Source organism: Chelonoidis abingdonii, chromosome 8, assembly GCF_003597395.2.
Source record: "Chelonoidis abingdonii isolate Lonesome George chromosome 8, CheloAbing_2.0, whole genome shotgun sequence".
Classification (NCBI taxonomy): Eukaryota; Metazoa; Chordata; order Testudines; family Testudinidae; genus Chelonoidis; species Chelonoidis abingdonii.
In genome coordinates, this window is record NC_133776.1 from 22,258,813 (window position 1) to 22,285,615 (window position 26,803).

Here is a 26,803-nt window from a genome sequence, read left to right on the forward strand (position 1 = left end):
GAACCAATCAGGGGATAGGATACTTTGAAATCTTGAGGAGGAGTTTGTTGTGTGTGCTGTTAGTTTTTGATTGTTCTCTCTGAGTTCTGAGAGTGACCAGACGTGCAACCAGGTTTTCTCCAAATCTCTTCCGATACAGGCTCTTATAAGTTCAGCATAGCGAGTACTAGGTAGATACGGCGAGTTAGGCTTATTTTTCTTTTCTTTATTTGTAAATGTGCATTTGGCTGGAAGGAGTTCAAAATGTATTTTGCTGAAAGATTTAATTGTACTTGTATACTTAGGCTGGGAGGTATTCCAGTGTCTATAGCTGAAAACCCTGTACCTAATCCATTTTAAAATTTACAAGATAATTTTTTACTGTTTTCTCTCTTTTATTAAAAGCTTTTCTTGTTTAAGAACCTGATTGTTTTTTATTCTGGTGAGACCCAGGAGATGGGTCTGGATTCACCAGGGCCTTGGTGGGAGAAAGGAGGGAAGGGGGAGAAGTTAATTTTCTCTTTGTGTCAGGATTACTTTCTCTCTCAGGAAGAGTCTGGGAGAGGAAAGAGAAGGAGGGGGAAGGTGAATTTTCCCTCTGTTTAAAGATCAAGGAGTTTGAAACACAGTGATCTTCCAGGGTAACCCAGGGAGGGGAAGCCTGGAGAGGCAACGGTGGGGGAAAGGGTTTATTTCCTTGTGTTAAGATCCAGAGGATCTGGGTCTTGGGGTTCCCCGGCAAGGTTTTGGGGGACCAGGTGTACCAGGCACTGGAATTCCTGGTTGGTGGTAGCGCTACAGGTTCTAAGCTGGTAATTAAGCTTAGAGGATTCATGCTGGTACCCCATCTTATTGGAGCTAAGGTTCAGAGTGGGGAATTATACCATGACACCTCAACATGGACTTTTTTGGGTTTTTTTGAAAGGCTGCAGTTTCTACATTGTGCCTTCACAAATATGAATGAATTTAGGTCTGTACCACCCTGCAAAGTAGGCATTATCTCACTCTTTTGGATGGAGAAACTGAGGCACAGAGCAGCTAAGTGACTTCCCCACATTCACACAACATATATGAGAAGGCCAAAATGGAACCCAGGTCTCCTGGTCCTCTGCTTTAACCATTTGAACATGCATTGTCATTTCACAAATTACATTAAGTCCCAGTCTGTTTTAAAGTAACACTGAGAACTTGATTAAGCCTACCATTGCAATGCTATTTGTTAGCTTAAGTTCAGACTCTGTCCTTAATGACTGTGTGAGTAGGGATTGTAGAGAGGTAGTGTGGTTGTTTTTGAGAGCAAGAGATGGAATCTGGACTCTCCTCAGTTGTGTTCCCAAATCTGCTATTGACTCACTCTGTGAACCAGGATAAGGCAGTCATACCAACATTTGCAAAAACAGTCCACCAATTTTGCGTACCTAATTCTTTGAGTATCCAACTTGAGACTCCTAGAGCATGAATCTTGGAGGTACTGAGCATCTGCTGTTCTGATTGAGTGCAACTGGGTTTGTGGACCTCTGAAAAAAGCAGGCTCTAGGTGTGAAATCCTAGTCCCACTCAGATCAATGGGAATTTTGTCAGATGGCTGGCCCCAGCCCTTCATGGGCTAGCCCACCCTGTTGCAATCCAGCTCGTACTTTCTCAGTTGGGGTAGCTCAGCAGTACTAAAAGTAAACAGCAATACAAAAATATACTGTTGTCACTCCACTCAATGGGACTGAATCTGAGGGAGAAAAAAAAGATGCTGCATGTTTGTTTGTTCTTTGCTTAGTTACTTTTTAAACTTTACTCTAACCCAGACTATTCCTGTTACTATAAAGATGGTTCCTTTGTTTGTTTATTTTGTTTGTTCAGTGGCTTGAGTTATTTAATAGTCAATAAAAGACCTTTATACATTTCTGAACAGCAGTAGCAGCATATGTGGCTAGCGGGAATGCTGTGTATACGGTTATTTTTGTTGCTGGTGCTTGGAGGGATTTTATAATTAGAACAATTTATGTTTGTAGCACGTATATAAGTGGTTGTGTTAAACTGATTATTTATTTTACTACTTCAGTCTCCAGAAATATAAGGCTCACAGGGAAGCATTGCCAAGAGACTTCCTTTTCTTTCATGTGAAGACCTTGCCAAGGCCTTCCTCTCCTTTGATATGTGCAAAGTAGACTGCTGCAACGCAGTGCAGTGAAGACCCCTTGGAAGCAGGGGTAGCCAGAAAACAAGAATTCCATTTTGCAAAAAATTTCAAGGTTTTAACATTTGTTTCCATTCCACATCAGGATGTGGAAAAAATGAGAGAGTGCCCTAAAACAGCCAATAGCCCTATGTAAAGTTCCTGTCTGGCTTTACTTAGAAGATTCTGGTAACATAGAATCAAGTCGCCCATCTGTTGAAATATATTTTACCTGTGTTCTGAATTAGCTGTTAGTCAGTTTTCTAGGTGAAATTCAAATTGCTGATTAACATCTAACGAGCCTTTCAATGGCCTTGGCTTAAGCTGTCACAGAGGCCACCTCTCCTCTGACACACCACGTCACCTGCATCCTGAACACTTCAGTTAACTGCACTAGGGATGAGACTCTCAGCATCCACGGTCAAGGTATTCTTAGTACCAGTAAGAAAAAGAATATCTAGCTGCAAAACATTTTCCTAGCCAGTAAACTAAACTGTTGTGAAACTAAATTTAGGAGCAATGCCAAGAAAAACATTTTTGAACTGATATGAAGTTCCCTTTTGTACTCAGATTATCTCTCTTATAAGAGAGAAATTAATCACATTGGTTTTGACTGGTGTGAAGATGGAAGTACTGGATTGCTATCCATTTTTGTGCTGTGAGAGCTGCACTGTATTGATGAGGCAATACAGTGAATGGTCTAGAAGATGGAGAGGCTGTTAACAAGTAGTTCAATTTTTTCAGTAATTATCTTTCGTTACTTCACACCCAAAACTTAAGGCATATCTAGACTCAAAATGCGACGGCAGTGCAGCTGCACCGCTGCAGCCCTTCAGTGAAGACACTGCCTGCGCCAACAGGAGGGGTTCTCCCATCAGCATAGGTACTCCTGTGAACCTATGGTGTCTACTCTGGGGGTTAGGTCGATTTAACTGTATTGCTCAGGGGTGTGGATTTTTCACAGTCTTGAGCGCCATAGTCATACCCACCTAATTTCCTAGTGTAGACCAGATCTTAATGTCACCAGAAGGTTTTCATTATCTGCTAACGGTTGTTTTCATACCTGAGAAACAATGATTTTTAGATTCTGTCCTTGCCCCCACAGAAGCCATGTCTGCGCGATGTGGTAGCACACGCTACAGGGGTGAGATTTGTAAAGTGCACTAAAGTATTGAGCACCAAGATCCTGCTGGTGAGCACTAAAAGTTCCCTAATAAGCTTTAACATAGTATCATTTGAAATTGAATACATCCAGCATCTACTTTCAGATGTGTCCCTCAGGAGCAGGTTGGGTCAGCTCATGCACCTCTGCTCACAGGCTTAGTGGATTAGGATGGCACTGAATAAATTCAGTGTCAGCTTCAAAGATTGTCCCACAGGAGTGGGTTTGGCCATCTCTTGCACCCCTGCATGAGGGAGTCATCTCAGGCTAGTCACTGTCAAGGTTCCCTGTGTCTATCCAGGTTGACCTAGGAGACCTAGCTATGTGCCTAAACTGGGTCTGGCTCTCTAGCTGTTGGTTCCAGTTTCCAAAGGATCTAGATCCACAGAATTCTGATCCAGCAGCCTAGCATGGATTGGGGCTGCAAACCTGGATCCAGAACAGAACACAGATCCACAGTTACCACCCCCCCAAAAAAAAACCAACTGTGCACTACTGTCTATGGCTTTGGATCTATCTGGATCCACAGGAGGAGCCTGAATCCAGATTCTAAAGTCAAAAATAAAGGACAACCAAGCACAGTTGCCAAGAATGGATCCCATTTATTTGGCATCTAGCCAGCATGAGGATCTGACATCTCTGACTGTTCAGTGCTGGCCATATATTGCATATTTTCACATTTATCATGACCTGACAGGGCTTCAGCTTCCTGGAATGGTTAGTCCTCATGTAGGACAAAGGCAGCATCCACGAATGCCCTCAAGCTATTGTCATCTAATCATGTTGTATGACTGACAGTGCAGTGAAATGTGTTGTTTAGCAAAAATGTTCCTTCTTTAAGACGTGTTTGGGAGAGCAAAATTGATTTGCTTCTATTCACTCTTGACCTGACATCCAGAACTGATACTTGTTTGTCAGTTCTGGTGTCTCATAGACCCATAAACTTTAAAGTCAGAAGGGATTATCCTCAGCCCTTCCTGGCAGTTGTACTGCTTGCTAAGTCCCACAAGTGGGAATATGCAGAGGCCACTCAATAAAGATAGGAAGAACAAAGAGGAGTCCTTTTGGACCAGGATTCCAAGGTTTATGGATGTTGGGTAGCAGATAGAATACCCCTGGTTGAGGCTCTAGGGATGTGTCTGTGTGGATTTGTTCCTGTGCTTCTTCAGGGAGTTCTTCACCAGCAACTACACACCATACAACAAAAACAATAACTCAGGAACCAAACCCTGCAACAAACCCTGGTGCCAACTCTGTCCTCATATCTATTCAAGGGACACCATCATAGGACTTAACTACATCAGCCACACCATCAGGGTCTCGTTCACCTGCACATCTACCAATGTGATATATGACATCATGTGCCAGCAATGCCCCTCTGCCATGTATATTGGCCAAACCAGACAGTCTCTACGCAAAAGAATAAATGGACACAAATCTGACATCAAGAATTATAATATTCAAAAATCAGTAGGAGAACACTTCAGTCTCCCTGGACACTCAATAACAGATGTAAAAGTGGCAATTCTTCAACAAAAAAATTTCAGAAACAGACTCCAACGAGAAACTGCAGAACTGGAATTAATTTGCAAACTGGACACCATCAAATTAGGCCTGAATAAAAACTGGGAGTGGATAGGTCACTAGAAAAAGTAATTTTCCCCCTGCTGATACTCACACCTTCTTGTCAACTGTTTGAAATGGGCCACTTTGATGACACTGAACTCATTAGCACTACAAATATGATTTTTTCCCCTCCTTTCTTATCAACTGTTGAGAATAGCCCACTTCCACCTTAATTGAATTGGCTCGTTAGCACTGACCCCCCCACTTGGAAAGGCAACTCACATCTTTTCATGTGCTGTGTATTTATACCTCTCTACTGTATTTTCCACTCCATGCATGTGATGAAGTGGGTTTTAGCCCACAAAAGTTTATGCCTGTCAGAGAAAAACTCAGTTCTTGCTTTTTGTTTAGGTACAGCAAAACAAAAAGCGAGAACTAAGTTTTTCTCCGACAATTTGGGGGCTTGTCCGGGATGGCAATGCCCACGGACCCACAGATGGCTGCTATAGATCATTCCCCTTCGAACCCCATGGCGCCACAATAAAGGCAAGAGACCTTTTAAAATCTCTATTGGGGTGTCGAAGAAGAACTGTCCTTGGGGACGTCTGTCCCTGTTGGGCTCACGCCATCTGAACTTATTGACTGTGCAGCAAGATCAGATGCAGAGTAGTATTGGGGAATGGTTTTGCCACCCCAACAAGGTTAGTTTGTAGCAGTACTGGGGAACTGCTTGGTTGGCCAATAAGGTTAATGCATAGCAAAATGCATTAGGTATTGTGGCGGAGCTCTGACTTTGCTCCCGTGGGTCCTGCGCTTCTAGGCGGTTTATGCTAGCCTCAGTGGCTCACTGTGACCTGCCACGTAGCCCTTCTCTCTCTAGAGCCAGGGTTCCAGTCTACTGAGCCCTTTTCATCATAGGCCAGCAAGGAGGTTGGTGAGAGAATCTCACAGTCTCTGTTTAGCCTCCGTCCTGACAGGGCCTGACTTCCCTCCCAGAAGATGTTCCTGTAGTGATGGGTTGAGGGGAACCCGAACCCCCCCTCTACTCGGGGTCCGGCCAGGGACCTAATGATAGCGCTGTTGGCAGCCAACCTTTCACTGCCAGAGTTGCTACATTTCCCTGGGCCACTTCCCACAGCTCTCCTGCTTCTCTCTACTTCTCCCTTACCTTAGGGCTCCCTTACCGATGGTTTGTGGGTGTCTTCAGTAACCAGCCCTTCAGCCGCACTTCCCTCTCTGGCTCCTCCTGTCTGACTGGAGTGAGCCCTTTTTATAGTATCAGCAGGGCCTTAATTAGAGTCAGGTGGTCACATTAACTTAATGGCCTCACCTGACTCTTTGCAGGTTAATTAGAGTCAGGTGTTCTCATTAGCCAGGAGCAGCCCCTCCTCTGGTCAGTCAGGGAACAGAAAACTGTTAATCCAGTGGCCAGTATATCTGCCTTCTGCTATTCTGCTGAACCCAGCTGGCCTGGGTCTATCACAGTATGCACCGGTGCTGAGGGTTTTTTACCGCCTCAAGAGGGGTTGTTATACCACCTCATGGTATTGGGTCCGAACGTAAAGTACAAATGCATTGTGGTATTTAAAAATAAAGGCCTTGGGGGGGGGGGGTGTGTGTACACCAATATAAGTAACTGTTACCAAAAAACGTCCAAAGTACCCTGCGAAGCAAAAGCTCGTAACCAGAACTACTCTAATGCAAGCCCGGTAATTAGTGGATCTTTAGAAGATCCAACCCACGGTGGGCTGACTCGGCCTGGCATCGTCCAGCAAGAAAGCTATCTGGGTCTAGGAGTGTGTGAACCCATCTTCCCTGCCCCTTTCCTTTCCATGTGGGCTACTGACAGTCTGATCATCTCACTGGATGCAATCAAAGTAAGCGGCGCCATCTCCCTAAAACTAGCCGACACTCTTTGCTGAAGGCAGGTGTAGGAGGGTCGTGACCATCCTCGCTAGCCTCTCCTGTGTAAGTACACTGTAAAAAATAAAAATAAAAAGCCTTAGTTTATAAGCCGCTAGCGCGGACAAGGCACCCTCCCTGTATGTGAAAGTACACTACTTTCCAGAAGGTTCCGGGAGCTTGCAGTGCAGGCACCTTGATCCCACAAGTGTGACTACAGAGAGGCTGATCCGAAAGAACTCTGGCTATGGGTAAGTAACCTTCATTTGTTTTGGGTTTCATAGACGTTTTCTGTGCAAGAAACACCCATTTTCAGATCAGCTCTAGAAAAGATGTGGCCAATTACAACTGTGGGGAAAGAAGTTAAAGAAGAGGGGGGATTCAACCTAGATCAAATGGAGAGCCACTCTGGCGTGGTCTACACTGCGGGTGGGGGGCTGTCGATGTAAGATACGCAACTTCAGCTACGGAAATATCATAGCTGAAGTCGAAGTATCTTATTCCGACCTACCTCCCGTCCTCACTGCGTGGGATCAACATCCACGGCTCCCCGTGTCGACTCCACTACCGCTGCTCGCTCCGGTGGAGTTCCAGAGTCGATGGGAGCACGTTCGGGGATCGATGTATCGCGTCTAGATAAGACGCAATATATTGATCCCAAAAAAATAGATCACTACCCGCCAATATGGCGGGTAGTCTGGACATACCTCAATCTTCAAATGGCCTTCTGCTTTGTAATGTTTGTGGCATGACGTGCAATGTTGTTATATTGACTATGGAACAGTATTATCCCCTTTCTATCCAATGCTCCTCCTGGCTATTGGGAAGCAGGGGCGGAGATTCTTTTATTCCCTCACACCCGTCCACTGCCTTGCTCCTGGCTCTACATGCTGTGATCTGCATTTTGCTCACATTGCCTGAGGCCCATGCAGATCACCAGTCTAGTAGCTACATAGCAGGAGCTGCATGACAAGTCTAGGGCAGAACTTGAATTTAAGGGAGATGAAGATAAGAACTACAGTAATAGAGAAAATTACATATCTGGACCCAGAAACTACACTACATTTATTAGTTATAAGCTAAAATTCTTCCAAGATAAACTGTGGTGTATAAATAAGAAGGGAAACTACATGTACTGTGGTTTGGCACTAGAGTGTAAGTGTACATATAAATCTGTTTCAATTTTTCCACTCTCTTGAATTGCTTTGAATAATTGTATCATCTTTGGGAGACTATTTAAGCTTGAAAATATTAGACCTTGCTTAATGATGGTGTAAATTCATGCCTGAGCACCACTGAATAAAAGCAGAAAAGGTTCATTTTCAGTCCAGCTAAATTAATACCTGATTCTCAGTCTCTCTGTATGTGTTTACACTCAGTGGATATGATGGATTTGCGTTCTAGTGCCAAAAATCATGGAAGCAGTGAAGAAACTATATACCAACAAGTGAATCAAAATGGAATCTATACTTTCCAAAAGTAGCTGATTTTTTTTCCTTACCATTCAGCCTCAAGTCACTAATAGTAAAGTATTGATTAGACAAACAAGATGAGAGGGATATAAAATGTATTTGGATAAAGAACTGATTTAGTTACAGGTAAAACCACAGGTCAGTATGCGGTAGACAAAATTTCCTAACTTGGGTGCCTAAAGTTAGCCACTAATTAAATAAGTGGCCTGACTTCAAGAGGTGAGGACCACCTGATATAGCCACTGAAGTCAGGAAAATACTCTGGAGTTACACAGATGAAGCTGGGAGCAGAAATTTGGGTTGAATATATTCAACCTCTGTCTGTCAGTCTTGGTGCATGCAGCTGTATGTTTCTAGTGGAATGCAGAATGAGGAGTTGTGACCTTTTGTAATTGTCTGTCTGGTTCTTGAGCCCACAGCAGGTGCTTTTCAAAGCAATGTTCCTATATTTGTTTCTGCATCCATATATCCACTCTCATCCTTAGCAAACTGGTTATATTGGTCTTGGTTATTCTTTCATTACCAGCTCAAAAACTTCTTCATTTAATACTACAAACGCTGGCAGGGTCTCTATTTTCAGTCACCAGTATTCCCAGTCCTAATGAGAATCTGCTTGACCTACAATTTCTTTACCACAGGCCATTCTTTTTGTTCAGGTAAGCATCTTTTTTTTTTAAAGCTACCTTCTGAGCTGTTTTCTGCATACTTGCTGTGATGAGGGATGTCCTCTGGAGCCTTTCAAAATCTCCCAATCTATTGCTAATTTTAAAATTAAATACCACTGTTTTGCTATGATCATGTGAAAATTCAATGTGTGCCCTGCCAGTCTGCCACCCCTTAATTCCCTGCAAAATAAATTAACATTGTACTGCAAGGAATTTTTCTCACTTAGCTAGTTTGTGGCTGGGTTCCCTCTTGGGATGATCTGACTAGCCTACAATTTTTAAATGCACTTGCTAGTAATTTCATTGAGGGATTTTGTTCCTTTTCACAGCCAAGAGGGCTCTATTGTTATTTTTATTTTACTGTGGCAAATTGCACTCAGTGGATATGGTGATTTGCCAATTCTTTTCCCAGGTGCCTTTGCTCTGAAAAGTAAGTTTTGAAGCTTGGGTGGCTTCGCTTGCTCATTCTTCCTCCATTTCTTGAGAGTTTTATCGCATTTCTATTTAATCCTCATACCTGAGGAGGTACCTTATCCCCTTCTAACTTAAATAAGAAAAAACAGCCTCTCTTGTCAATTGTTTGGATATGTTCTTCATACTGTCTATTGTTGCATTTATTATCACATTGTTTACTGCAACATTCTTTGAGTTACTTACTCTCAAGGAGTGAGAGTCCTTCACTGCTGGTATCTTTAGAGAAGGGAAAATTACTTGCCTTGTAATTCTCCTCTGAAGATATCATTATGCAAAATTTTTCTCTCACCCACTTCCTCTCAGAGTTAGGGGATTAAAATAATGAGGTTGTGTGTCAGGTGTCTCTCTTTTGGATACTCATTTTTCCATTGCCCATTTTCTTTTCTGGGACCCCTTTTTCATTAAGAAGTGAGGAGAGAAGTGGAAAATAGTTGCATTTTGTATGTAATTAAAAGTGTGGGGATCTGTTACCTGCTGCTTTTGAAAGATCCTGGCTTGAATTTTCTGAGGCTTTTGAGATTAGAGCAAGTTTTGTGCTGCAGAGAATCAAAAACCTTGAGCACTAGGAAAGCTTTACACCTGAGGCACAAGACCCATAAGTAAGAATGTTGCCTGATGCTATCTTCAGAGGAGCAGAACTACAAACCAAATAATTTTCCATTCCTGCAGCACGTTGTAGATTTTATTCTTATTAATTTCTAAATCGCAATGTTGTTGGGTAGGCAAACCAGAAAATTATTAATTATGTAATATAGCTATGGGTATTCAGGTATGTCATGATAATAAAGAATCTGAAGTGGCAGTAAAGCCACGCATAGTAATTTAGTGTTAGCAGTTTTTATTATTCAGGTTTAGCAACCAATGGAGCAAAAGCAATTCTCGCTTTGCCTCTTTAAGCCTCTAGCCATCCGAAAACAGCAGTGAAAGAGACAAGTAACAGCAAAGGGCAAGTGAGTAGAAAGCCAGCTAGTGAATGCAGACATCAAGAGCAACAAGGTATAATTTTATTTTAAACAGATCCCTTCCTTCCTTGACTGGAGATGTGCTTCTGTCTATTCCAAGTACCAGTTTTGGAGTTCTAGGCTATGCCCCACTGATACAGATTTAGAACTTTCACCTAATTCTGTTGAAAATGTAGCTCTGTAAACGATTTGCCTCAAAAGATTCTTCCCATGAAAAGAGGTTCTCTACTTTAAATAGATTTCAAGCTCAGCAGACACATTTTTTCTGGTTTAATTTAGAATGCAGATAACATTTTAAGAAGTTATGCTTTGTTCCTTCTCTACCAATATAAATGCTCCGCTCCACTTTTAGCTCCATATCTTTATTCTCCTATTTATCTCCCTGGTTCTCACCGCTCAGATGTATTCTCTTTTGCCTTGTCTCTTCTCATCAGGAGCTGCAGAAGCTCCCTAAAAGTGGGGGGCCACTGGCACCCAAACTGGGGCCCTGCCTCCCACTCACTCTACCTCTTCCCCAAGGCCTGACCTTCCTGCTCACTCCTTTCCACCCCCTCCTCTTCCATCACTTGCCCTTGCAGCTGGTAAAAAGCTCTGTGTAGCTTGAAAGCTTGTCTCTCTTACCAACCTTCACATACTGTGCCACTATAATAAACAGCTGCTGGTGTATTTTTCACATGCTTTCAAAGCTTCTGCCAGCACCCTACTTCCCAGAAATTCTTCTCAAACAATTTTTTCCCCATGGGCCACTGTCCCACCATCAACCCTCCTTGTTTTTAGAAAAATCTTGAGAAAAGTCCTATCCTCGCATATTCAGCCACCTCTCCCAAAATAACTTCAGTGATTTGTTCCCCCCACCCATTCCCAGTACTGGAACTTCCCTGTGGTGGAAGGGGGCAGGGTTTAATGAGTGCTGCTTTTTTTTTTTTTTTTTTTTAACTTCTAACCCTGGTACTTTCAATCTCCTTGTCCATCTTGAGGCCAGAGCTGTGTTTTGTACGATCTATGACTTAAATCCTCCTGGACAGCTTGACACAGTTGCTATAGTCTTGTTGCCTTGCTGCCCTCATTACTATTTGTATTACCAGAGAGCTTAGGAGCCCTAGTCATGGACCACAACCCTATTTTGCTAGGCTCTGTGCATACACAGATCAAGATAGTCCTTGCCCCATAGAGGTTGCAATCAAAGCATAAGACGAGACAACAGATGGGTACAGACAGGCTGACAAGGAAGTACAAGAAACAATGAGACAGTATTGGCAAGCATGGTAGGCAGTTGTCTCAGCACACCAGCAGCCTAACTAGAATCAAGATTTTTATAGGAATCATAGCAAAGAAGAATTTGAAGGAGGATAATCAGGTGTTTGTGAGGTGTATGGGGAGCTCTTCCCAACCCCAAAGATCTGCATGGGAGAAAGCACAAAGGTACTTGTTTGAAAATTCAGCAAGTGGGTGATGGAAGCTGCCACCACAGGCCAATCAGAGGCAGGAGTTCATATCTCAGTAGTGAGTGAAAAATGATAAGTGTGGGAGGGGGGGAAGGTTATGAAGAGCCTTGAAAGTGAAGTAGCACAGCTTATGTTCGGTATGATAGAGAGGGGGAAGCTGGTGAAGGGATTCAGTGAGAAAGAGGACATGGTCAAAGGGACAGGTTAGGAAAATGGTCTTCGAAGAAGCATTCTGAATGGTTATGAGTGAGGTAAGATTGCATTTGTCAAGGCCAGAAAAAGGGTGGTTGTAGTACCTGAGATGATGAGAGCCTGGATTAGCATTTAAACTGTGTGGATGGATAGGAAAGGCCATATCTTACAGATGTTATGCAGAAAGAATCTACAAGACTTAGACATAGCCTTGAAATGAGGACCTGGAGAGAGTTCCAAGTGAAAGACCATGTCCCAGTTATGGGCCTTAGTGACAGGCAAGATGGTGGTGGTGTCCACAGTAATCAAGAAGAAGGTGTGGAGAAGAGTTTGGGAGGAAAGACCAAAAGCTCTGTTTTAGCCATGTTGAGCTTGTGCTGGCAGCTAGACATGAGGAGATGTCAGATGGGCCAAGACTTTAGTTTGGGCAGACGGAGACAGGTCTGAAGAAGAGATGCAGATTTATGTGTTGTCAGCATAAAGCTAGTAGTTGAGTTTGTTTGTGGATGAGATTACTTGAGTTAAGGTATGGAGGGAGAAGAGAAGACGACCAAGGACAGAGCCCCATGGAATCACCACAAAAAATTTGGAGAGGAAATGAGGAGGATCCTCTGAAAGATGCATCAAAGGAGTGATTATATATATAGGGTAGAATCAGAAGAAAACAGAGTCACAGAAGTCAAGGGAGGACAAGATTTCAAGAAGACTATGGTTGATGGTGTTGAATGTGGCTGACGGGTCAAGGAGGATGAGGATGAAGTACTGGTTCTGAGCTTTATTTATGAAGAGGTCATTAGAGACTTTGCCAGAGCTGCTCAGTTGAGTGCAAGGGGTGGAAGCTAGATTGGGTCTAGGATGGAATTGGCGGAGAGGAATTCCAGACTGATTATAGACCAGGGGTTGGCAACCTTTCAGAAGTGGTATGCCAAGTCTTCATTTATTCACTTTAATTTAAGGTTTCACGTGCCAATAATACATTTTAACCTTTTTAGAAGGCCTTTTTCTATGTCTATAATATGTAACTAAACTATTGTTGTATGTAAAGTAAATAAGGTTTCAGAATGTTTAAGAAGCTTCATTTAAAATTAAATTAAAACACAGAGCCCCCTGGACCAGTGGCCAGGACCCAGGCAGTGTGAGTGCCGCTGAAAATCAACTTGTGTGCCACCTTCGGCACCCGTGCCATAGGTGGCCTATTCCTGTTATAGACAGTGCACTCAATAAGCTTAGAGATGAAAGGGAGATGGGGCAGTAGTTGGAGAGGAAAGGGGGGTCAAGGGGGGGGTTTTAAGATGGAGAAGACTAAAGAATGTTTCCACTGTGAAGGGAATGAGCCAGCAGAGAGTGAGAGATTGAGGAGATGGGTTGGGATGGGGTCACTGACACAAGTGGAGGCATTAGAACAGAAGAGCAGACAAGAAACGTCTATGTCTGTGACAGGGAAGGAGGAGACAGCTGTAGAAGAGGAAAGGCAACTTGATGGAAAGGGAATGGTCATGTGATATTTTGTTAATTTTGCTCTTGAAAGAGATCAGCAAGATCCTGTGCACAGAGAGAAGTTGAGGCAGAAGATCGGGAGGGCTTCAGGGCTGAGTCAAAGGTGGCGAAAAGGCAGGTAGAATTCAATTAAGTTGGAGACGGCACGGGCTTTCCACCAGAGACACTCCGCAAAATGAGGGGCAGGAGCAGGGGAAGTGAATATTGCAGGTTAGCCAGGCTGGGGGTTGGTGGAAGGGATGAGAGGGAGGCAAAAGAGTCAGTGGTGGAGAGGAATGACATCTGGAGAAAATCAACAACCATATCAATGGAAGAAAGAAGAGAGCACAGGGAGGAGAATGCTGAGAGCAAATGAGAGGTCATCCATGACTTCCAGTCTGTCAGCATAGAAGTGTGACCTGAGAGGGTAAGTTGGGGGTGATGGGTGATGCTGAAAGAGACTAGGTGGTTATGTATGCAGTGTTATTTTAGCTGTGTTGGTCCCAGGATATTAGAGAAACAAGGTGGGTGAGGTAATATCTTTTATTGGGCCAACTTCCGTTGGTAAGAGAGACAAGCTTTCAAGCTACGCAGAGCTCATCTTCACTTGTGGTCAGAAGAAGAGTTCTGTGTAAGCTCAAAAGCTTGCTTTCTCACCAACAGAAGTTGGTCCAATAAAAGATATTACCTCACCCACTGTCTCTCTCCAACAAGGTGGTTATGGTCAGAGAGGAGAAGTGCAGCAACACATTGATCTGAGAGAGAGCAGCATTTGGTGAAGATCAAGTAAAGCAAATAGCTGTTTTGGGGAGTGAGAAAGTTGATCCAGGGCTGCAGATCAAATAAAGAGCTGATATTTAAAGCTGTCTGGACAGCCTTACACAGTTTCTGTAGTCTTGGTGGTGGTGGTTGTTATTATTTGTATTATTGTAGTGCCTTAGGGTCCTGATCCGTGACTTCAGTGTTTGTACAGCACCTAGCACAAAACAAAGATAGTCCCTGTCCCAAAGAACTTAGTCCTCCTTTTACATCTACTTATTTAATCTTTCCCTGTTGTGTGATTGTCAATGTGTGTTCGCCTTGTCCACGTTGTTATTCACTAAGTTCCAGTCCTTCGCTGCTTCTTTTGAATTCAGCCTTCGGAATTACTTCTGTTTATAGATGTTGGTCCCGGACCTCCACTTTGTCCCTTTCTGCCTGCATCAGCTACATCATCTCTTAGCTCCCCTCATAACATCCTTCAGGGAATATATCCAAACGTGAAATCCTGTTAGCAAGAGGGGGGCACCTTCAACTATTTTTAGATTCAGTCTGTGCTCTTCTCCATATTTATCTATGTCAATCTTATACTGCTTTATTCTTTTTCCCATATGGCCCAATTTCGTTTTCTCTCTTTTTTTGTTAATTTTTTTTCACCTCAATGAAATAATGGTGGGTGCTGATGCTGCTCCTCCTCGGCAGATTTGGAAATTAAAAGGACTGTTCAGAGCATCAATAAAGGGAATATAAAGCAAACTGTTCAATAATATTTCTTTGATTATAGTAATTTATGGAACATTAGTTGCCATATCAACAAAATAAGGTCTTAGTTTGTCAGTATTTTTCTTTACAAGGTGAATATAGTGTCCATGAAAAAAACTACATGGACATACATTGTGAATAAAGTCCTCTTTTTTAGCCATAGAAGTCCTAGAACCCAGGCAGTGGCAGTGCAAAGAAATATATAAATGGGGTATATAACTTCTGTGCTTTAAAAAAAGGACTTTGTTCCCAAGAAAGGTCACTGGTGCACAATTCTTTGCATTTTTCCTCTAAAATACAATGCCTAAAGCTGAACCTAGTCCTGAGAGGAAATCTACAGAATCAGTCAAACCGTAGCCCTTCTGCTGAGACCACTGATCACTGTGCCAGTTGTGACTGGTGGTTGATTCTATTTATTTAACTGTGTGGATGTTTGTCCAATAGATACTGGACTTACAACACCAACTAATTTTTCATAGCCCACTGAACAGGCTTCAGCTGGCAATGATTATTCATCAGAGTGAGACTGAACCAATGACCTGATGAAGATGGAAAGCATTGTATCCAGTTGCAAATATCTTGACATACTTTGTAGACCCATATAAGGTCATATCGAGCTCCCAAGGAAGTAAATGGGAATCCTTCAATGGACTGTAAAGAGAGTTGGATCTTGCCTGTACTATGTAATTTCTTTTAACCAGGTTTCTCTTATTTTCTGATTAATTTTTCTTCTTTAGACAAAATAATTATGTAAAACCCAGTAGAGTCAGTGCATCCTTGACTTTTACCATTTGCACTTTTAACTCTAAATTCTAATTGTAGAAATCTTATTCCATTAAAAAAAATTGTCTGTGCAGCTGGTATACTACAGGGTTTCAATTTCCTGGTGATTTCTTTTTAAACTGCACAGCTGGTTGTAACTAGGAACTAATAAAACATGTTCTCAATTTCTGACCCTTTATGTTGGGAATTTTCCACTGTGCAGTTGCATTAAATCTGGATGCAGCTGATGAGCACAATGTTTTCTACCTCTATACAAGGTTAAACGAATGAAATAAAATAGATGGAAAAGAAAACAAAGTAAAATAAGTTTGCTTTCTCATGCAATGACAGGGTGCATAGTGAGGTCAGGGATTCAGTGCTAACTCAGCCATCATTCAGGCAATGTGGTAAAGATTGAAACTACTGAACTTTCATAAATCAAATTGGAAATTATATCCTGTCTTCAGGTCTTTTCTCTCATGCTCACGTAGCACATATATACCGTAAGGCTATATTAATAGTTACATCCATAATTACAAATGCTAAACAAAAATTACGTTTATGAAATATTTTTCTTTGTAAATATCTTGATCTCCAGAGTGTCATCTGTAATATTTTTCTTACCTGTACATTCTTCAGGTTTCTGTACACCTGATGGTATTCATTTTTACCTTATTTACATAGTCAATGGTAAAAAATATATGTTCTGTTAGCATCACTAGAAAAGGGGAAGGATATTTGCTGAGCATCAAGACAAATTTGTTCACATGATAGACAACGGAGTCTGTTCCAAATGTCAAAATAAGAAGGCAACTAAGGTTAAAAACTGAGGTTTTATGCTATTCACTCACCTTTCAATTACTATATCTTTCCAGTGTTACTCTAGAAACTCTGAAAGTAATAATAATTGTAAAAGTGTGGCAAATGTACAGATAATACCAGCTGTTGTACTGTTTGTGAGTCCTGTTACATCTGGTTGCTATTTTGGATTTCACCCCTGAGATGCAATGAGTCCTTTTCAGCTTTATTTTCAGTTCAGATGGGTTATTTGACCTTTACCTTTGCTCCACCATATTTGGCTTGAAAACAAAGCTTTAAAAAATGTTAAAGGATATGTTTTGTTAGGTCTTAGAAGCATATCCAAAAAGGCAGTCAGCAGATTTCAGGACTCTCTAGATCCCTGCAGTCTGACAGCACTTTACTTACTTACTTGTACCTCTGTCACAGGAAGTAAATGAGGGCACATGAGGGTGTAATCGCCTGCCTTAATTTTCTTATTCAGAAGGAGCTTTGTGCAATTGAAAAACTGATAAACTGTTGTTCAGGCAGAGAATTCAGTGACCTCAAACTTGCTGCACGTTGTTTTTTAGTTTGAATGAACAACTGCACTGTGCCAAAATAGTTTGCATCCTTCATTCTGGACTGCAGACTAACAGGCTTGCTACCCAGGGTCCTGAAAGGTAGCAATCTTATCCTATACTAAGGGCTAGCTCCAGCTGGCAAATCCCTGTCATCTTAAGCAGTAATACTGATAATAGTAATATTTAACAGGAACACTTATTCATAGATCTCAGATAACTTCACAAATATGAGTAAGGATCATCATCCCTAATTTACAAATAGAGGTAAATGAATCATTAAGACTCTATACCTACTAGGCTTTTAAAAAAAAGTTCCCACCATTGTTGTTACTGGTGTATCTCCATTGGTGGTAAGTAATGATAGAAATGCTAGTACAGACAGTGCTCTCAGAAGTGCTGGTGTTTAAATCACAGTCCTCTAAATCTGCTTAGATCAGGTCAATACAACATAATAACACTAGTAGCCACTGGTGCCTTGTCTGTGTTAGTGCTATCAGCATTACTACCACCAATGCAGCTGCACTTGTGGGAAATTTTTCATACCTGATACAGATAAGATCAGATAAGTTGAAGCTGTGAGGTGAGCATATGGCAGAGTTGGTAATAGAGTATAGGTTGCATGGTGCTCAATCCCGTAGATTACAACTGGCCCTTTTAATGTGTCCATTTTAAATAAACTCAGTGATTTCAGTACAATTTTGTTTGACTTTTGGTTAAAGAATGTTCCTGACAGGCAACTGATTTTTGTTGGCTCCTTGGGTTTTTGCATAAGAGAGGCTTCTCTATATATACTGTAATTAGGTGAACCCTCAAAAATGTTATTAAAACTGTTTAAAAAATTATATAGTACATAGTTTGAGAAAAGAGTGTCTGTACATCCGGGTACAGTGCTTAGATTATCCACAAATACAAAGTTTGTTTTTAAAGTCATATGATACATAGAATACATAATCAGCAATAACCCAAATTTAGGTGAATAGATTTAACAGTACAGTTTAGATATGAGAATCCGAATACTCAGGTACATAATTCATGAAAAGTTGTACAGAGATTTGGTTGTGGAAAGCAAAATATAACAATGCGTGGAGATTGTCCCTCAGTAATTGAGAATTAGGTAGCTTGTCCATTTAGAAAATACAATCCATGAGGAAAGTACTTTAGTTACTTTCCTGACTGTGCGTCTCATCATACTAAAATTAATATTTTTTTCTTAGCAACAAACTGGAAGCTGTTCCCACTTAGTTTTATAACCTTTCAGTCAGCTGCAAAAAAATTATATAACCAACTGTATAGTGAAAAATATTTCCACATTGAAGCTGTGCAGAGCAGACCCTTATTTTAAAAGTCATCCTTGAGAATCCATACAGCGCATCTAAACAGAATATTTTACTTATACCGGTCATGACATTATCACGTATGAACACAGGGATTGCAACACTGAAACACTGTAATTCCTGATATGGACAACCACACAGCAAGTCACTGACATTATAAGGATTTAGATTTAAAACCCCCAGAACATAGGCTAAAATCCTAAATCATCTCTGCAGAAGTTAAGGCACAGAAGCCTGAAGTCACTGCTAATAGTTGGATACACAGGACTTCTAGTTTGATGAATTCTCTGAATCTTTGATTTCAAATCTTTGTTTAAAAAGATTCAGGTGGGGAGATCCTGCTTTGAAAGCACTCCATGTACTCCTGAGAAGCCATGATATGAGCCCTTGGTGAAGCAGGCTTGCTAGCATTGCTAAATCTATGATCTCAAATTCCCACGAGACCAACATCTGTAGGACATGCCATCAGGAACTTCTTGCAGAACTCCATCTTATATAACCCACCTACCAGCTCCATGCAGCTCCCACAGTCCCCTCCCTGGCACTGGCAGTATGGCTAGATCATCCTGTTGCCCTCTGCTCACAAGAAGCGGCTTCCCTGCTACTAACTGGCCACATATGATCACAGTGCAGCAGTAACATATGGGCTTTATGTTCTATGTTGTTTCTCCATGGAACATGTTATGTAGAGTAGCTGTTCCCCTCCACCTCCTTCCTTTTGGCTGCATAGTGGTTCTGCATCATTAGCTATCTATCTTAAATAGTCCTAGAAGCTACAGGCAAATTCCATAATTGTAGGTGTGCTTCTCCTATGTGCAGCCCTCCTGATTTGCCTACTCCATTTCTGTGAGAGTTTGGTTTATCTATTTTCTTGTGATCCACATAAGGATGGGTATATACATGCTGTAGAAGTGGTTTGTATTTTCTGAGTTCCATTTTTATCAAGATCGCTTTATGCACCATACTTCTTCTAATGTAGGTAAATAAATACATGTCAGAAAAGTTATGAAAGATTTTGGATACCGCCCATCCCTGTGTTTTCCCAGCTAATGCTATTTTGCCCTGTTAGTCTCTATTATGTGACATGGTAAAAACCTCACTGTTATGAATAATCAGATATAAATTAGCTAACAGGTGAAAATTCACCTTGTACTTTTTTGACCTAGGTTAAAAAAAAAAAAAAGCAACCATGGAATTTAATTTTATTTACTGTTAAATTATACTGGAGTATGGATTGTGTTGATGTGAAACTAAATTAATTTCAGCAGTACTCCATAGTCTCAGCTAAATGTCAGTAACTTTCTTTGGAACTATGTAAATGAACATTGAAAAAGGCTTGTTTGCTTGCTTGCTCCTTTAAAATATTCATTAAATTGTGATAGCAAGTCTAAAGTCTTCTAAAGCAGGGCAATATTTTTAAAAAGCTAGAGTTCAAATGTATATGACCATCAATATATTGTAGTGATGGAAAAGAAGAAAAAACAGAATGTGTTTTCTTTGTTGGTTTCAGTTTTGTGCAGCTTTTGTACTCTGTATCAATTAAATATTGGAAATGAATAACATTTCAGTTTTAAAAAAGATGATGGAACTGGGATGACACATCAGTATTGACCACTATCACTTGTGTGAGTGGATGAGGAATATTAAGAATCCTGGGCCTGATGATGATGGTGGATAGCCATGCCTTCCTATATTTCTTTGTTGCATCTCTGGGTTCCCTACTGGCGATTTACATTGTTGGCATTTGTTTTGATGGGTGTTCTAGCCATATAATCACTCTCTCCAGCAATTTATGAAGCACGAATTGTGGAAGGCTTGAAGTAGCAAAGCTTTTCCTGCCAGGTCCATTGGAAATTTTGCTTGCTGATTTTCAGTTAACAGTACAATAGGGCCTTTCATCAAGAATTAAAGCAAACCCCAAGAACATGCTTCTCTCTCTCAGAAAAGCTGGTTTGTTCAGTGATGTTTTAATGTTTATCTGCTATTTTTTCATTGTTAGTTTTTGCTGGAGTAATTTTATTTATATTAATAAATCATTGTACTAAAAATCTTCTTCTGATGTGTTTATAATGTCATAGGCATCTGAAATAGGTAAATACTATTCAGTAATTCAAGGATATTCTCTTTACACAGAGCAGTTTGTCTGGAAGTATTCTGTAAAATATATCTTGCCTGAAACAGAACTTGCTAGTACATGAGTATTTGTCATATTGTCCAGAGATGAAAACACAATAGGTGTCTAGAAGAGAGGCGTATATCCTTGCCAGCTATAGTGAAATAGTGCAGAAAGGAAAGTAGGGAAGGGATTATCAACAATTGTCATGCAGACAGTATGTTTTGTAGTTAGGATGATTTACAAGATATCAGTTTGGGGGCGTTTTCTGACCTCCAATTTCAAGAGACTAAGGAGTTTAGGGAAAAGGGACAGAAATGCAGGAACAGAAACAATGGATACACCTCCAAAATGTTTACCATCATTGTTCCCTCTGATACCCCATAATAACATGCTTGTATTATTTATTTCTAACGATTCCTAGTTCTTTGTTTTCAGTGACAGCATGAAAGTTAAAGTATGTTCAGATGGGGGGGGGGGGGGGGTTTAATGGTAAATTGCACCAATAGCATGCAGGTGAGGCACCTGTCCCGTTTTCAGTTTGCATTGTGTGAACACACGATGGCAGTTTGCTGTGAAGTGAGAGGGAGTTACATTCTCAGGAGTATACTGTGGTCCTTTGCTTTGCGGCTGAACAGAGTGCAGCATGAGATTTTTTTGCTGTGAATTGTGGGATGCAAAGGGGAAGCCAGGTAGGTTCAAACTATGTAAAAGAAATGTTTCTGCTGTTTCCATCCCCTGCTTCCTTTTATGTAGGCTAGTACCATTTTTGAATTGCTGTGTGCCAGCATGTACCCAGAAATGCACTGCACTGTCATGGTGACTAGCACGAATATGCAGTGGCTCCTTCACTGTATTACAGCTTTCAAAACTGAATACATTTGGCACTAGACCTTGCCCACTGCAGCACTAAAGAGATGGTGCTGGGTGCAGGGGAATATTCAACAGCAGCAGCAGGAGAACCCTACAAAGCTGTTGCAGCAGGATGAGGACACTGAACTGTTGGAACTAAAGGACCGGTTCCTGATTCAGCTACACAGCATTCAGAACTGTTTCTAGGCCCAGCAAACCAGCATGGATAGGTGGGGGAGGATTGTTTTGCAGACCTGGGGTGACCAGCAGTAGTGAGAGAATTTCAGAATGGGGGAGGGCCATCTTTTCTTAAGATTTGTTCAGAACCTGCCCTGAAGCTGCAGCTCTAGTGGAGATAAGGTACTGTTTAGCTGGGTTGTAAAGCTGGGTAATGCTAAGTCGATTATTGATGGCTTTGCATGCATAGGGTTCCCAAACTGTATAGAGGCAATTGATGGCACCCAGGTGCCTATCATTCCCCCACCCCCCCACACACACACTCGGTAGGATCACAGCAGAGAATTTATAAATAGAAAGGGGTGTTTCTCCATCCTTCTCCAAAGACTGGTGGTCCACCCTGGGAGGCTTACAAACATAAATGTTGGGTGGTCTGGCAGGGTCCGCAATGCAAGGATCTTTTGGAACTCCGTTTAATTTAAATTAATGGAGAAAGGACTGTTTGCCCCAGTGCCCACTGTGGACATTAATGATGTAGAGGATGGTCCAGTACTCCAGGAGACCCCACTTATCCTCTGGTGCCCTGATTAATGAATTGATTCACAGGCTGCTTGGACAGAAGGAAGGAACATTTTAACTATCACCTGAGTAGCTGCAGAATGGAGGTTGAGTGTTCTTTGAGCTGTTTGAAAGGCAAATGGTGCTGCTTATGCAATCATTTGGAAGCAACAGAAAAAAACATCCCGACAATTATAGCTGCAGTCTGTGCTCTGCCCAATATTTGTGAGACTAAAGGAGAAAGCCTTAACAATGGGTGGGAGCATAGGGCACAGAGGCTTGGTGATTTGAGCAGCCAGCAACGTGCCCCATAAAGAACTCTCACACCCTGCAGAATATTGTTTAGGATTCCTATTGTTTGTATTTTGAGTCTCTATCTTGAACATGCTAATCTGTGGAGGGAAAGATGGGGGTAGATTGTGAGCAGTGCAGTATTACTTATGGATGGTGCAAGTGGGAAATTATATATTTTTGTAAAACTGTATGATTATTTTAGCTGTATTTAAAGGATTTTATATTACATGCAATGATGAATCATAATAGACTAAAATGGATTATAAACGGTTTTTATTATGAAACAGTAACAAAGCCCAGAAATAAGGTTTGAATTGAACTGATGGATAACTAACAATTGCTTTTTGTTTGAAAATACATTTACCAAAACAATCTGACTAAGCAACAAAAAGCAACCCTTTAAATAAATAGTGCAAACCAAACTGAAAGTGCAACAGTGCAAAAATGGATTATATAATATTTACCTAGCTCACAGCTAGGTTGTGGGGTTCATGACTGCAAACTGTTGTTCATTTTTATTTATTTTGCAGGCTCTTTTTATAAACTCAAATTCTTGTTTTATTTCTGTGACTCTTAAGTGTTTTGGAGCATTTATACCATCTTGTCCAGGTGGAAGTGTGATCCATAAGCAATAAGCATTAATGTAATGACAATTTTGAAGTTACCTTTTGTTACAAAACTTCATATTTTCATATAGATAACTCGTCTGGGCTTCCAGGTCCACACAATGATTTCAGTTTGACTTTATATCTGGCTTTTGCCTTCCTCAAACTAATACAAGATACAATGTGTATATAAAACTTTATACATAAAATCAAGTTCATCAAATGGAAAACATGAAACAGTGGCTTGATTAAACTTGGCCTTTTTTCATTTTAATTTCTACTGAATGGACAAATGAGCCCCAATACCTAGGTATCCTTATTTATTTGATACAACAACCAACATACTATATCCTTCAAATCTCTTATTTACTAACAGTGACCTTAGCCACTTTGCTCTTGTCTTGTCATCGAATATACAGTGCAACATATCCTGAAGTTCGCCCTTACCACTATCTTAAATCATACTTCATACCCTGATAGCTCTCTGCAGAGGATGTACAACCTATTTACATCTAATGCTGAGGGTTGGCATGGCCAGATGTACAAAAGCTCCCAGTTTGACACCTGTTCTTTCAGTAAAGGCACCCAGAGGGTCCTACTTCGACCAGATTTATTTTATGAATGCAGGTTTTTTTAAGTAGTAGCTGCCATTCAGTAAGGCTGTTACTGGCTGTTGTGCTGGGAGAACTTTTCTCTATTACTTTCCTTGACCAGCAAGAGAAGACAGCTATCAGGCCTAAACTGGGAACCAATTTCCGCCATCCCAACTTCTCTCTGCCTTTCTTAATTTGGAGCACATTCTCCTGCTAGTGAATTTTATCAGATCTGAGCAACAGACACCTTATTTTTAACAGCGATTTTACCCATCATCCAATGAGAGAAATATACAAGCGATATCCTTGAAGAAGTTTCTGTTTCCAAGCAGGTTTATGATATAGAGTCATTTTAAACATGTCTAAACGACAAAGCAGATGAGAGATGCTAGGCTGGGATTACAGGGTCATTCTCCCAGTACATCAGAGTTAAAATCTGATAGACTAAAAATATTGTTAGACAAAATGGACTGTCACATTTGATCAATCCCATTAAATAGATTGTCATCAAAGTACTAGATGTTTCAGTCAGATACATGTGTTGCTACTGTTCCCTATGGCTGCTGAGTACAGATAACAAGGGAGGAAACTGCAGTGTAACTAGTGGTGATGTTTATTTCATTGTCTTGCCTCTTTTTCTCCCCCTTCTTTTTCAGGTACTACCTGTTTGATTGCATTGCTGTCAGATAAAGAACTTACAGTGGCCAATGTTGGTGATTCACGGGGAGTCCTATGTGATAAGGATGGAAATGCCATCCCTTTGTCACATGATCACAAACCCTATCAACTGAAGGAGAGAAAGAGGATTAAAAGAGCTGGTAAGATTATAAACTTGTCTTGTCAATTCAAATAAGGCATTCTTTAATGACTTATTCTGTAGATAATAGACAATTATTTTTTTCATGTATGTATGCTCCTGAAAGTTTGCCAAGTTGACATCTTGGAGAATGACATTTCCATGGTATAGAATATTGAGCACTTATATAGCACTTCTCAGCCATAGATCTCAAAGTGCACATGGGGAAACAGACGCAGAGTCAGCGATTTGTCCAGGATTCCTTAGCAAGTCAGTGGCAAAGCTGGCAATAGCTCCCAAGTCTCCTGATATTCCATTGAGTGTCCTATCCAATGCACCCGGTTGCTTACTTCCACAGATAGGTCAATCAGTGGCAGCAGCAGTGCAAGCTTCTCCATACAACACCAACAACTTTTGCAGCAAGAGACCACCTCTAGGAATGAGGGCAGTTGAGTCTGCATAACCTATTTGAACCTTACTACCTCTGCTGAAGCTACTATAAAGGATGTCAGCTGGAATTGAGGTTTCAGAAGATAACACTTGTGTGATGATAACTTGAGTTCTGAACCACAGTCATGAAGGGTTTAGGAAGATGTTTCGTATTTAGTGAGTGGTATATATTATTTTAGAGTAGATATGTAGTCTGAGGCCAAGAATTAAAGACTGAGGAATTGGACATTTGTGTGGACAACAAGAATATCCAGTTACATTAGTTAATCATAGAATTGGATCGTAGACTGGATGGGTACTCGATATGTTTTCTAGTCCAGTCCCCTGCACTCAAGGCAGGACTAAATATTAAATGCTAACAAAGAGTATTGGAATAGAGATAAAACCACATGCTTCAGAGTTTAAACCAGTCTAACTATTAGGATTAGAATGAGATCTTCATAGGGTCAGACTGTCTCACCTCTGCTTATTGCAGGGTTTCTCCCAATCCCATGCTCCGGGTGTCCCTGAACCTCTGACAGCTAGAAGTTGTGACTGGACAGCAGGGGATGAACCACTCAATAATTACCCTTATAATAACCACTCAATAATTCAGTTCATTCCCTCTGAAACATCTAGCACTGGCCACTGTCAGAAGACAGGATACTGGGCTAGATGGACCACTGGTCTGACCCAGTGGGCATTATTACGTTCTTCTGAAGCATCTGGTGGCCGCCGCTGTCAGAGACATGATCCTGAACTAGATGGACCTTGGATCTGATCCAATATGTCAATTCCTGTATTCCTGTGTAAATGAGCACAAGCATTTTTTGTTTGTTCATTGTCCCGAGAAAACAAAAACTTGCAGATGCTCCTTATAGTTTTTCAGCCGCTTGAGTATTCACAAAGATACAGGAGACATGCTTGTTTTAAACCATAATAACCCCTTCTTGGAATTGGTCATCCCTCACCTGAGAAGACTAGATAAACAAATTGCAGAAAATAAATTTGCTGATAGAAAAGTGCCTTCCCCATCCTTGTCATCCACTCCTCTTACATCTGCCTTGGGATATCATAATCATCCTGTATGACAGAGGCATCTTCCCAGGGGTGGTGTTTTATAACAAGGGATGCTGGTGTCTCAGTACTTGAAAGACCTCCAGTCACATTGACCCCATGACAGCATTCTCTGTCTCTAGCATTTGTGCTGCTCAAATCTACCTTTTCCATCTTCCTTAACCCTTTGTCTTTTAAAGAAAAATAAGCCTCAGAGCCTCATTCTGATGAATTTTTGCGCTTAGACAACACCCATCATTTAACGATTATCATTGTCATAGTTTAAGGCAATAGCACCTGTATTCACCCACCGTAGATTCTCAAGGGCACCCACTGTAGGCTCCTAGCTCCTCAGCTGTCATTTCTCTTGGGTGGAAACCCACCTCTCTCCTTCCTGACCAGGGATTTTTCCGGGCTGTACAGTTCCCTGCCTACACTATGATACTCCAAGTAAGCAAGACTGCCTAAACAGGCCAGCATCTGCACTTTGCTGTCTTTCAGGAAGCTATGAACAGCTGTAATTGCCTGCAGCTACACAGCTCTTCCTAAGCAAGTACATCTATTCTTATGGTGGGAGCATTACAGAGAAAACATTAAAAACAAAAAATAACCTACTCATATGCTAATAAGCTTACCAGAGTTCAGCCCAACTTCAACAAGGGCTCTGGTAGGAGTCAGTCCTTCAGACGCTAAGAGGTTTTTCTGTGACTACAAATTCATACCAGCCCCAACTGAGAATTAGCACCCCCATGAATAGCTCCGTCTTTCCTTTATGTAGCTGGTCCTTTGAACTTGAGACTCTAGGAACAGGTAATCAGTAGACACTGGTCTCCTTCTCAGGGCATAGGTGCAAAAGGCTGGGCTTTTGCATAAATGGAGGTGGGGAA

General features: G+C 41.3%; 1 protein-coding gene across 2 annotated transcripts in view; it reads left to right on the top strand.

The window, feature by feature from the left end:
* The window catches only part of PPM1L (protein phosphatase, Mg2+/Mn2+ dependent 1L), a 180,095-nt gene that overhangs the window by 142,724 nt on the left and 10,568 nt on the right, over positions 1 to 26,803 (top strand). For both annotated transcript variants that reach the window (XM_032778174.2, XM_075068415.1), the window contains exon 3: positions 24,292 to 24,453. In XM_032778174.2, the coding sequence (XP_032634065.1) occupies positions 24,292 to 24,453 (162 nt within the window). The remainder of the gene's footprint in view (positions 1 to 24,291; positions 24,454 to 26,803) is intronic.